The sequence below is a fragment of the Myotis daubentonii genome, chromosome 1 (assembly GCF_963259705.1).
Source record: "Myotis daubentonii chromosome 1, mMyoDau2.1, whole genome shotgun sequence".
Taxonomy (NCBI): Eukaryota; Metazoa; Chordata; class Mammalia; order Chiroptera; family Vespertilionidae; genus Myotis; species Myotis daubentonii.
This window is the reverse complement of record NC_081840.1, coordinates 184975526-184989231: the sequence shown is the minus strand read 5'-3', so window position 1 is coordinate 184989231 and position 13706 is coordinate 184975526. Positions and strand designations below refer to the sequence as shown.

The 13706-nt window shown below is 39.4% G+C and overlaps 1 protein-coding gene across 6 annotated transcripts in view; it reads left to right on the top strand.

The window, feature by feature from the left end:
• The window catches only part of USO1 (USO1 vesicle transport factor), an 80292-nt gene that overhangs the window by 52039 nt on the left and 14547 nt on the right, over positions 1-13706 (top strand). For 5 of the 6 annotated variants that reach the window (XM_059668285.1, XM_059668278.1, XM_059668258.1 and 2 more), the window contains 6 exons: positions 2720-2808; positions 3199-3353; positions 3780-3991; positions 5635-5655; positions 13114-13224; positions 13569-13687. In XM_059668285.1, coding sequence (XP_059524268.1) covers positions 2720-2808; positions 3199-3353; positions 3780-3991; positions 5635-5655; positions 13114-13224; positions 13569-13687 — 707 coding nt within the window. The remainder of the gene's footprint in view (positions 1-2719; positions 2809-3198; positions 3354-3779; positions 3992-5634; positions 5656-13113; positions 13225-13568; positions 13688-13706) is intronic. The other variant, XM_059668262.1, reaches the window with a different exon arrangement.

The following is a 13706-nucleotide window of genomic DNA, read 5'->3' as shown; positions in this document are numbered from 1 at the left end:
CTTCCCCCCCCCCCAAGAATAGTCAGTCCATTCCCTTTCTATATCCCTGATTCTATTATAATCACCAGTTCATTCTGTTCATCAGATTATTTATTCACTTGATTCTTAGATTCACTTGTTGATAGATGCGTATTTGTTGTTCATAATTAGTATCTTTACCTTTTTCTTCTTCTTCCTCTTCTTAAAGGATACCTTTCAGCATTTCATATAATACTGGTTTGGTGGTGATGAACTCCATTAGCTTTTCCTTATCTGTGAAGCTCTTTATCTGACCTTCAATTCTGAATGATAGCTTTGCTGGATAAAGTAATCTTGGTTGTAGGTTCTTGGTATTCATCACTTTGAATATTTCTTGCCACTCCCTTCTGGCTTGCAAAGTTTCTGTTGAGAAATCAGCTGACAGTCGTATGGGTATTCCCTTGTAGGTAACAGTTTCTTTCTCTTGCTGCTTTTAAGATTCTCTCTTTGTCTTTTGCTCTTGGCATTTTAATTATGATGTGTCTTGGTGTGGTCCTCTTTGGATTCCTTTTGTTTGGGGTTCTCTGCGCTTCCTGGACTTGTAAGTCTGTTTCTTTCACCAGGTAGGGGAAGTTTTCTGTCATTATTTCTTCAAATAGGTTTTTAATCTCTCATCTTCTGGCACCCCTATAATTCTGATTTTGGTACGCTTGAAGCTGTCCCAGAGGCTCCTTACACTATCTTTGTATTTCGGATTCTTTTTTCATTTTGCTTTTCCGGTTGGGTGTTTTTTGCTTCTTCGCATTTCAAATCTTTGACTTGATTCTTACGCTCCTCTGTTCTGCTGTTGGGAGTCTGTATAATATTCTTTATTTCAGTCAGTGTATGCTTAATTTCTAGTTGGTTCTTTATCACAACATCGAGGGTCTCATTAGATTTCTTGAGGATCTCACTATATTTATCGGTGGTCTCACCAGTCTTTACGAGGGCCTTACTAAATTTATCAGAGGCTTCTAGACAGTTCTTGAGAGACCTTAAAAGTGTGGTTTTGAACTCGATATCCTCCATTTCTGTCATTTGTGTCCTGTTTCTTTGTCTCCGCATTTTTTATGCTTTCTTGGTGCACCCCCTTGTGGTCTTTGTGCGCAGTCTTGTTGTAGTTAAGCCTTGATTGTTGTAGGTAATACTGGTGGGGATTTGACCTCCAGGCCAACTGGCTGTGAGAATCAGCTGTGTCTGCAGTGGGAGAACTTCTGTCCTCTAGGGAGGTGCTAATCTAGCCTTTGTCTGAGGCTATCCCGCAAATGCCTCTGTGCACGGCTTGGGCAGGGCAGGTCCCAGGGGATCAACAGGGCGGGCCGAGCGAGCAGTTATGGCTGCTCTCAGTCCCATCCCCAGAGGCTCTGCCTCTCAGTGTCCCAGCAACTGCTACAAACCTTGGAGAGAAAGCTGCCCTCAAGTTCCGACCAATGCCAGACAGTCCCGCTTCTCCTGTATGAGTCTGGGTCCCCAGAGACTCTCCCGGAACTGGAGCTCAGAGCCTGAGACTCCCTCCCGATTGAAACAGACAACCGCGCCCTCAGCCTCCAGCCCGCTCCACGCGCACCTCCACACCTTAGTATTTTACTTCGGCACCGCGCCTCCTCTGAATCTCGGTATGCTTTTCTCCTTCCTTCTAGTTGTAGAATTTCCCCTCATCCAGCCTTCCTGTGGTTCTGGGTGATGTCCGTTCCGTCTTTTAGTTGTATTTTTGAAGTGGTTGTGCGAGGCAGCAATCTCCGGTGTTTACCTATGCCGCCATCTTGGTTTTCCCATCTTGAATCTTAATCCTTTTTATAGAATCTGCTTTTTTCTCTCTAAAACTTTTGGAATCTTTATTTCTGGTTTTCTGAAATTTACTGATGATGTGCTATACTGCAGAACTTTTTTTCCTCCATTTATTTGAAAGAGCACTCACTGGGCCCTTTTAAGCCAGAGACAAATGTCCTTCAGTTCTGAGGGTGTTTTTTGGATTCCATGATAATGTTCCTTTTCTCTTCTGTTTTTCCAACTCTATTAATAGATTGTTGGGCTTTCTGGACCTACTTTTGTTTTTTAATTCTATTTTCTTGGAGGTTTTTTCAACTTCATTCTTTTTCTGTGTGTGTGTGTGTGTGTGTGTATCTTCACCCAAGGATATTTTTTCCATTGATTTATAGAGAGAGTGGGAGGGAGGGAGGGGAGTGGGAAGAGAGAGAAAAACATCAATGTGGGAGAGACACATCGATTGGTTGCCTCCCACACACACCCCTACGGGGGGGTGGGTATTAAACCTGCAACCCAGGTATGTGCCCTTGACCAGAATCAAATCTGAGACCCTTTGGTGTGTGGGCCAACATTCTAACCATTTATCCACACAGGCCATGGCTCAACTTCATTCTTAAATTGAATCTTTAATTTGTTACATTTTAAATTTGTTCTCTAATATTATATTAAAGCATTCTCTTCTTGTTTTATAGAAATAGATTCTAGCTCTTAAATGATATTATTAATTTTAGTTTTTTGAGATTTTAAAAGTATTACTTTTAATTGGAGGCCTACACTTAATTTTTTAAATGTTACCTCAAGGAAGCATCACAAGATTATATGCTGTCACTAATTAATTTGGTGTCTGAATTTTGGCTTTGAAAAGCAAAAAACAGAGCTATAACAGTTTTCTTCACTTGAAAACAGGTTTCCTTCCTTAACTTACTTTCTCTAAATTATTTTCCCCCTTTAATAGACCATTAATACTGTATCAGAAGTTATTCGAGGCTGTCAAGTAAACCAAGACTACTTTGCTTCTGTAAATGCACCTTCAAACCCACCAAGGTAGGAAAAGGGAAATATTGAGAATCTGCTATGAAGTAAAAACTCACTTTGGGATTTTAGTATGTCTCATATGCACACCTTATTCTTTTAAGAAGTTCAGTTTGTATGTTTTGAAACTAGAAATTATCTGACAAGATAAAGATGTTGTTATTTTAAAATTGTTAGTAGTCTTTGGTACCATTTGGGCTCAGGTATCACCTCTTCCACTTTCTAGCTGTGTGCCTTAAGCAAGTAAATCATTTCACTTCTCTGAGCTGCGGTTATCCTTTCTGTGAAATGGAGATGGAAATACTTAACTTGCTGGTGTTTTGGTTATGGTTTTTCAATCAACAGAAATGACTAGTTATTTATTTACAATGTTTCTTTTTGTGCTTTTTTAAAATGCAACAGACCGGCAATTGTAGTACTTCTCATGTCCATGGTTAATGAAAGGCAGCCATTTGTATTGCGCTGTGCTGTTCTCTATTGTTTCCAGTGTTTCTTATATAAAAATCAAAAAGGACAAGGAGAAATTGTGTCAACACTTCTACCTTCCACCATTGATGGTAAATTATTTCGTTTTAATTCCTGTTTTAAAAAGTAGATAATTGTCTTTCTAGATTTTAATGGTAAAATATATCACAGCTCATAAAAGACCCTGGTTGTAGTAGAATATTTAAAGTATGGCATTTCCTTGAATTTTCTTTAGAAATATAGTGTTTAATTAAGGTAAAAAATTTCTGGAATATTACTATTATCAATTTGATGCCTAAAATATTCTACTATTTCTTTATTCTGCTACTTTTTTCCCCAAGGTCTTTTTTTTTAGAGGGGGAAGGAAGGGGTCATCTTTCATTTGCTTTGAAAAACAGACTTTCAAAAACATTACTTAATACTACTAATTAACACATTTTTAGGTAGTATGTTGTCTTTTTCTCTGTGTGGAAAAAACATAATAAATGTTTATTATCATCTGCCTTTCATCTTTGTAGCAACAGGTAATTCAGTGTCGGCTGGTCAGTTATTATGCGGAGGTTTGTTTTCTACTGATTCACTTTCAAACTGGTGCGCTGCTGTGGCCCTCGCCCATGCTTTGCAAGAAAATGCCACCCAGAAAGAACAGTTACTTCGAGTTCAACTTGCTACAAGTATCGGCAACCCTCCGGTTTCTTTATTGCAACAGTGCACCAACATCCTCTCACAGGTGAAGTGCCAGTGAAACTTGACTAAGGGCGTGAGGGAGGTTTGGCTTACATGTTTTGATGCCAATGATATAAGAATTTAAGGCTGTCCTTTGTAGACTGTGGAAATGAAAAAGGGAAGGGGCAAGGACTTACTTACCTGCTTATTAGCTCATTGTAACCTGAAACAGTTTTTAGAGAAAAAGTTATAAATATTCTTACAAGAATGGTTTTGCCAAATAGTGTTACAACAATAAGGTCTGCATCATGATGGAAACACATATTCTAGGCAGAGGTGTTTATTGGTTTTTCTTTTTCAATCATCCACAGTGTTCTTGCGTGTCATTTTCTGTCATTTTAATTCAGCTCACTTTAAGAGAGGGAGTAAAGTCATTTGTAGCCATATACCTCCCTCTTTCTCTTCCCAGACCCAGAGCAATTGAACTTCCATTCAGAAAACAAAACTAGAAACCAGTCCATGGCTTGTATAGTTAAACTGTATATCCCTTGATGTTTATGAGTTCTCAAAACTCCAAGGCATATAATTTACCTAGTATGATAGAGGAAAGCATAACTAAAAATGTTTGCATTCCTTTAGACTATCAATAAGAACAGTAGTCTCAAAGTATCAATTCTAACTCATTTAGGAGTATCACTTACTATTAGATGATTTGCCTACACGAGCCAGACTTGCTGTTGAACAATTCAAGTTCCTGCTTTAGCAACAGGGTAAAGGCATCAACATTCAGAGTCACTGGGTGGGGAGGAAGTAAAAATGTGGGTAAGTCTAAATTGCTGTATCCACTGGAATTGTCTGATACCCCATCCCATGATAATGTGCAATATCCTCCTTAATTTTTAATTTTGCTATATTTATAGAATTGTTTTATTGTTAGATTTAAAGAAACATCAGTGTCATCCATAGGAAGTGATAAATGAAAGCTTAAAAATTAACTGTAGCCCTGGCCGGGTGGCTCCGTTGATTAAAGCGTTGTCCTGTACAACAAAAGGTTGCAGGTTCGATCCCTAGTCAGGACTCATGCTGAAGGCAAACAGTTGATTCTTACATTGATGTCTGTCTGTCTGTCTGTCTGTCTGTCTCTCTCTCTCTCTCTCTCTCTCAAAAATCAATAAAAACATATCCTTGAATGAGGATTTAAAAACTTAACTGTAAGTGGAAGGGGAGTTAAAAACTCCCTTTGCTGTTTAACATTGCTTTACTTCAATTGAAAGCTTATAGCTTTGATTTATCATTTATCTCTTATTGTTTAAAAAATCTATCCCAAAATATTCATGTTTTTATTTATTTAATACTTGGCATTTCCGTGTTGCTGTCAGTTGAAAACAGCTTTTCTTAAGCCAAACAATAATTAACTGTCTAACCACCATCACTATAGACTTTGCTCTAACATTGTAATTATAACTCATGCATAAAGAGAAATCCTCAAGATAATGGTGTCTTCCCACTCTTAGTAATCACAGTGCTATAAAATTATTCTTTCTCCTCTAAAATATATGTGCATTGTTATATAATAAAAGATTAGAACTGTTCTGTCCCAAAGTATTAGTTTGGGTTTGTAGAAACTGTATTTGAGGGATTTTTTCTAGATTTAAATTTTTCTAAAGCAGTAATATTTATGAATAATTTTTAATGTATAATTTACAGGGTGATAAGATCGACAGACGGGTATGTATCATTTGTGTAAACTTAGGCATTTTCCTCTTACAGCAAGGCTTTTCTTTGTCTTGGGTTTGCTGATTGGTTTTTTTAACCGCTTGTTTGAAGTTATATTCTACTCACACTTTCATGTGCCAGCAAGTTGATCTCTATCATAAGTGGCTCTATAGTTTTTCTCCTTGGGATATTGTAGTGGTTTTCCTAAGAACTGTGGGAATGACCATCTGAAGCTATACCGTGCCTCCTCCCTGGATGCTTACACTTTCAGAAATTCCTTGGTTTTGGCTTTTGGTGTTTTTTTGTTTTTGTTTTTCACCCAAGCTTGCTTCTTTATTTCCCCTAAAAACATTTCAACGGTAGTAAAATTTAGCATTAATAATTTTGCCAGTAAGTTAGTCATTATATGAAAAAACTAGTGGCCCAGTGCACGAAATTCATGCACAGGGGAGGGGGGTGTTCCTCAGCCCGGCCTGCACCCTCTCCAATCTGGAACCCCTCGAAGGATGTCCTACTGCCAATTTACAGGGATTGGGCCTAAACCGGCAGTCGGACATCCCTCTCGCAACCTGGGACTGCTGGCTTCTAACCGCTCACCTGCCTGCCTGCCTGCCTGATTGCCCCTAACCACTCTGCCTGCCGGCCTGCTCGCCCCCAGCTGCTGCCAGCCTGCTTGCCCCCAAATGCCCCCCCTGCCAGCCTGATCACCCCCACCTGTACCCCCCCCTTGCTGGCTTGCTCGCCCCCACCTATCCTCTCCACTGGCCTGCTTGCCCCAACTGCCCCACTGCTGGCCTGCTCACTCCAAACTGCCCCCCCACCACTGTCCTGATCACCTCCAACTGACCCCCACTGATGGCCTGCTTTCCCCAACTGGCCCCCTGAGCTGGTCTGCTTACCTCCAGCGGCCCCACCCCCCACCATCCTGATCACCCACAACTGCCCTCCCCTCTTGGCCTCTAACTGCCTCTACCTCGGCCTTGCTATCATGGCTTTGTCCAGAAGAATGTTCAGAAGGTCTCCTGGACGGTCTCCCAGTCTAATTAGCATATTACCCCTTTATTAGTATAGATAGAGGCATGGTGCAGCGGTGGGGGCCGGCTGGTTTTCCCAGAAGGGTGTCCCGGATTGTGGGGGAGGGGGTTCCCTTGGGGCGTGGGGTGGCCTGGGCAAGGGACCTGTGGTGGTTTGTAGGCCGGCCACGCCCCCATGGGTGAGGGTCCCCGCTGGGGGGCGTGGCTAGCCGGGGTGAGGGGCTGAGGGCTGTGTTCAGGCTGGCCACACCCCCTTCAGGATGGGGGGTCCTGCTGGGGTGCCTGGCCAGCCTTGTTGAGGGGCTGAGGACTGTTTTCAGGCTGGCCAAGCCCCCCAGTGGGGACCCTCAACCCATGAGGGTGTGGCCAGCCTGGGTGAGGGGCTGAGGGCCATTTTCAGGCTGGCCACACCCCCTTCAGGGTGGGGGTTTCCGCTGGGGGGCATGGCCAGCCTGTGTGAGCAGCTGATGGCTGTTTGCAGGCTGGCCACACCCCTTTCAAGGTGGGGGTCCCTTTTGGGGTGCCTGGCCAGCCTGGGTGAGGGGCTGAGGGCTGTTTGCCGGCTGGCCATGGCCCTGGGCAACCCAGGCTCCCAAACCCTCCTTGAGCGAAGGCCACAGCACTTGGAAGCAGGTATCTGGGATTTATTTATCTTCTATAATTGAAACTTTATACCCTTGAGCGGAGCCCACAGCCAGTCAGGGCAGGTGGGAAGCTTGGCTTCCTCCATTGCCAGGGGCAACCCAAGCCTCCTGTTCACTCCAGCTCTGTGGCCGTGGCCATCTTGGTTGAGTTTATTTGCATACTCGCTCCTGATTGGCTGGTGGGCATGGCTTGTGGGTGTAGCAGAGGTATGGTCAATTTGCATGTTTCTCTTTTATTAGATAAGACTAGAGGCCTGTTGCAGGAATATTCCTGCAAGAATAGGGCTTCCTGTGGCTGGAGCAAAGCAGAGAAGGGAGCGAAACTCGCTGAGGCGGGCTTCGCTCCCGCTTCAAGCCCCTGCAGCTTGTCTTGCCCTCCTGCTCCAAGCCGCAGCACTGCCCCTTATGCTCCCAAGCCACAGTGGTTGGGCTTGCCCTCCCGATCCCATCCCCTGTGGCTGGGCTTGCCCTCCTGCACCCATCCCCTGTGGCTGGGCTTGCCCTTCCAATCCCAGTGGCTTGGGCTGGGCTTGCCTTCCCGCTCCCATCCACTGGAGCTGGGCTTGCCTTCCCGCTCCCATCCACTGGAGCTGGGCTTGCCCTCCCGCTCTCAGTTGCTGGGGCTGGGCTTGCCCTCCCACTCCCATCTGCTGGGGCTGGGCTTGCCCTCCCGCTCCCATCTGCTGGGGCTGGGCTTGCCCTCCTGTACCCATCCCCTGGGGCTCGGCTTGCCCTCCTGCTCCCAGCCGCTGCCCCTCCCCTCCAAGCCTCTGCCCCTTCCACCCCCAGCCGCTGCTCCTTATGCTCCCAGCCAAAGTGGTTGGGCTTGCCCTCCCACTCCCAGCTGCTGCCCCTTTCCCTCCAAGCCACTGCCCCTCCCGCTCACAGCGGCTGCGGCTCCGTTTCTGTCATCGCGGCCTCTACTTGGCTCCCTTCTGTACCGCTTGGCCTCCATGTTGTCGTCAGTCTTCGCTCGCAGCTAGTATATGCAAATTAACCGCCATCTTTTAGCTTCTATAATTAAAATATTGTATCTTTTGGAGCTGTTGCTTCAGGAGCTCAGAGGCCGGCAGCGGCAGGCAGGGAATGTTGGAGTCCTCTGTCACTGAAGCAAGCAAGCCTCATATTCGCTTTAAGCTGCCTGGCTGCCGCCGCCATCTTGGCTGGCAGTTAATTTGCATATCGCCCTGATTAGCCAATGGGAAGGGTAGCGGCCGTACGCTAATTACCATGTTTCTCTTTTATTAGATAGGATGTGATGGTTTTTATATTAATTAGGTTTTTGAAAATGTACAATAGTAAGTATAATTTTGTAATTTGAAGTATTTTAAATTAAATATTATGGGTTATTCTAGATATAACCCATATACTATAACTACTATTGGGGATTAGTTTTTTATGTGTGTGTATGGTGAGTTGGGGGGGAAATGTGATTTGTTGATTTTGTTTTGTTTTGTGGAGTCTTTGGCAAAAAGAGGAGTGTACCTTAATGTTCATGTTTGGGCATATGTTCAGTTGTGGTGTGGGTAGTAATAACTGAGGTCCTGTTGGGAATTGATCTCTGTTTGTGAGCATGATTTAACACATGTTAATAACTCACACACAGACATATTTGGCCTGAAGAATTTTTGATATTAGGTAAAGTATTTTATAAGTATACATGTCAGTAATTTGAGAAGGAATTTTTTGTAGGTATAATTTACACACAGTAAAATGCAGTTGTGTTCAATCTGATGATTTTTGGTGGTTAAATATATATCTCTGAAACTACCACCCAAAACAATATTTATAACATATTTATAGTCCTAAAAAGCTCCATCATGCCCTTTTCTTATTAATTCTCTATCCCCAGAGGCCACCACTAGGAAATGAATCTACAGAAAATAATACTCTAGAACAGGGGTGGGCAAACTTTTTGACTCAAGGGCCACAATGGGTTCTTTTTTTTTTTTATTTTTTCACAATGGGTTCTTAAACTGGACTGGAGGGCCGGAACAAAAGCATGGATGGAGTGTTTGTGTGAACTAATATAAATTCAAAGTAAACATCATTACATAAAAGGGTACGGTCTTTTTTTTTTTTTTTTTTTTCCGGCCAATGGGCCGTAGTTTGCCCACGGCTGCTCTAGAATCTCATTTTAAAACTTTAACACTAGAAGCTTAAAATACTGGCTTTTCAAATTTTTTACAAATAATGGAAAAATACTAAACTTGAAATCCACAAAGTAGGAATAAGAGATATTTTTATTTCGAAAACGTAATAGGGGAAACATAATAGCTTATGTTGAAGATAAGATGACTCAGCCTTAATTATTTTGTTTGTGGTTCTCTTTCATCCTGTAAAATATGTGATTTCTAGTAACTAAACTGTCAAGGTGGTCTGAAATTATAATTTCAGTGTCTGCTTGTTTTTCAAAATATCTTCATTTTATGATGGTACAGTGGACAAATACTGTAGCATTTTTGTACTCAGTAGTATCTTTTTCTTTTTCTTTTCATTTTAAAACATTTAGAAAAATAGAAAGTGGAAAGAGAATAATGTTCCTCATTCTACTACCCAAAGATAACTACTGGTAAAATTTCAGGCATTTTTTCTGTACTGTTTGTTTATAGAGCAGTGTTCATATATTCCATTTTATAGTCTGTATTTTTTCTTACAGTTATTTGTCATGTTATTAAACACTAAATCAACATCACTTTCTATTATTGTATAATATTTCACCAGATTGATATACCATTGGTTAGTTAACCATAGGTTAGTTAACCATCTATTTTGGATATTTAATTATCTACCATTTACTCTGTTGTATATCATGGTTTGGTGAACATCAGAGTAATATAATCTGCATAAAAGTGCATTATTACATAGTCCTCACTTTGCATGCTTCCAGTATGCATGAGTTTCTGTTAATGCAGCAACGGCAAGGGCTGCCTATATTTCACTGAGGTAATAATAAAAAAAATTATCCCAGCAGTTAATATTATTATTTTCTTTTTTCAAATCAGCTTTATTCTGCCATCTATTTTAAATTCGGAGCATTAGTTCTGCTTTTAATATGCTAGTTAGTTAGAGAGTCATAGAATTGCAGAGCTATAAACTAGGATAATAGTTTATAACATTTGTAAAGCATTTACCATACACTGTTCTAAGTTCTTTACATGTATTTAGTCCTTTCCACAACTCTGTGAGATAGGTATTGACTATTGCTCTATTTAAGGATGTGGAGGGGAAGTAAGTAAGGTTTTATGGCTATTGAGTTTAGAACCAGGATAGAAATACTGGTACCCTTCTAATGAGATCATTTAATCCAACTACCTCTGTTACAAAATGAGGAAATTTGGGCCCAATTTGGTTCTTCCAATTTCCAACCAAATGTCCTTTTTATTGATACCATACTGCCACTCTTAGAATTAAAACTTCAGTTCTTTAAAAATATATATATGTTCTTTTGAAATGGCTAATACATGGTTTAGAAATCAAAATGATATAGAAAAGTATATAATAAGAAGTCTTGGCCCCTATCCTAGTTCCCTGCCTCCTATTATTCAAATGATTTGCCAGGGAAGGGTATTTCTTTTATACACTCAATGCTTTTTATGCATACCCAATGTTCTGTGCCTTGGTTTTTTCTTTCATTTAGTGCCACTTTACACTTCCACTAGCTAAGTAAAATAAAATTGCAGTGTACTGGATTATCTGTTTCCCCACAGTCAACAGCATGGTGTCAGACTTGTATTCTTGCCAATCTGATGGGTGGTAAAAAATATTATCTCACTGAGTTTTAATCTGCATTTCCCTTACTAAAATGTTGAATCACTTTCTGTATGTTTGCACATCAGTTGAAGTTTTTCTGTGAACTCTCCTTTTTTATGGTTTATCTACCCATTTTGCTATTGGATTATTAATTCAGTTTATTATTTATAAGAACTTTATTTTATATTAAGGAATTCAACCCTTGTCTGTGGTAACTTACAAATATATTTTTTCCTGAGATGTCATTTGTCTTTTGACCTGTTTTGTTTTGGATTTATTTTATTTTATTTTTGTATCACTTTCCTTTTATTGTTTCTACTTTGCCATACTTAAAAGGCCTTTACCACTTCAAGATTTTAAGGAATTTGCCCATATTTTTATCTCATACTTTCTGATATAATTTTTTTTTCATTTAAGTCTATGTTCCACTTACCTCAATGTGATATGAGATATGGATCCTCTGATCTTTTTTAGATAGCTATTTAGTTCAAGTCCATCTGTAACTCACTGATGGTATTGTGCTGGCTATATTCATTTCTCTTTTATTTTTTACAGTTTCCCTAGGTATTTTTGCTTGTTTATTTTTCTATATGAATTTGAGAACCAGCTTGTTTCGTTCCAGAGGAAAAAAATCTGTTGGTATTTTTATTGAGTCACATTAATTTTCTAAATTTTATTAATTTTATAAATTAATATAGAATTAATATCTTCATGGTCTTGAGTTTTTCTATCTAAACATGGTTTCTTTCTGTTGATTTGTATCTACTTTCGTGCTCTTTAGGAATGGTTTTAAATTTTCCTAGGTTAGGTTTTACAGTTTTAATTAGGTTCATTCTTGTGTACTTTATATTATATTGTAACTATAATAAAGGAGATACTCTATTCTTTTTTAGTTATGTTTGACTTTGCTCTTCTTATCCTTCAATTAGACCTCTAAGAACATACTTCTAGAAGATTCAAATTTGAATCTAATTGCACATTTGTTCACTCAGACATTAGCCAGTGATTTGATAGGAAGCCTTTGTATATACGAAATAGGTATATTTGGCACCTACAAATGGTGTTCCAAGTAATAATAAACTTTTTATATATAACCAGAGAACAATAAAACATTTGCATCTATGACTTGAGTAATTAGTTTTAAGTTCTCTTAGGCACAGAGTCGATTGAGAATAAGTGTATATATTTTAACTTTTCGATTTACTTGGGTAACATGAAGATATATTATGGGCATCGTAAAGTCATAGAGGCAAGGAAAAATAATTCATGTGAAAATTAAATTCATGCTAATTAATGCTTACTTGGCAAATCATTTGAAGTGGTCAAATTTAAATTTGTTTAAGTATACTGGAAAATAGATTATAGAAAGGCCAGGATATTGACATCAAGACTCAATAAGTTAGAAATTTAATGCTAGAAATTTTTCAAAACGTGATGGTTGTTACTTTAAATTCATAGTTCTCTAGATCTTTGAATAATTATGTTTGTGATTTTTTATTATCTATCATTTTGTCAGTGAGTTTATAACATGGCTTGTTTATTTTTCTGTTAGAGAATATATTCTTTAATGGAACTTAACTAAATAATTCAGAAGATTATTTCTTTGTATTTTTCTCAGTGTTTTTTGAAGGAGGTAGAATTTGTCCTTTTACTCAAAACTTGTTTTTAAATTTTTAATTGAAACATCAAAACTTTGTCTGGCTAATTAACTTTTTTATAAAGTGACTTAGGATTGATACATTTTTTAAAGCATCTATATCATACACTTCTTCCTTAGCAGACCAGGTTTTTCCACTAATAGTATTTTAGATAACCCAGTATATGCTTAAGAACATGAATCAGTTCTGATTCCTTACTGTGCAGTACAGCTCATAGAAGACACAAGAATGCATTCTCTTGTTCAATTTTTAAAATCTGGATTCCTGACACATCTTTTATAAGATGTTAAATATGTTTTTATGCAAATGGGGAAGAATCTTAGGGAAACTTTAAATTTGAAAAAAAGTAAAATGGGGTTTCTGCTGACTTACCTATTTCAGGGAAGCAAAATACAAACAAGAGTTGGACTACTGATGTTGCTTTGTACCTGGCTAAGTAACTGTCCGATTGCGGTAACGCATTTTCTTCACAATTCGGCCAATGTTCCATTTGTATCCTTTATATTGTTGTAAAATACATATAAGTAGTTATCATTGTCATTTTTATTTTTTCCTCTCAGCTCAAAGTAGCTCTATGCCCCAAATATTTGAACTTTCTTTATTTGAACTTTTTAAACTGTTAAAGTGGTAAATGGCGCTTGCTTAAGCTGTGTGTGTGTGTGTGTGTGTGTGAGAGAGAGAGAGAGAGAGAGAGAGAGAGAGAGAGAGAGAGTGTTTGCTAGGACTATATAGAATTTCTTATGAAAACTCTTATATGAACTACATGTCAAATTCAAATTATAAAATAAAATACTGTAGATACTTTGAACAATTAGTCTCCTTAACAAAGATTTCAGCTTACAGGACAAATTGCAGAAAATCTTGGAGAGGAAGAGCAGTTGGTCCAAGGCTTATGTGCCCTTCTGTTGGGCATTTCTATTTATTTCAATGATAACTCACTTGAGAACTACATGAAGTAAGTAAGGGGGAAATGC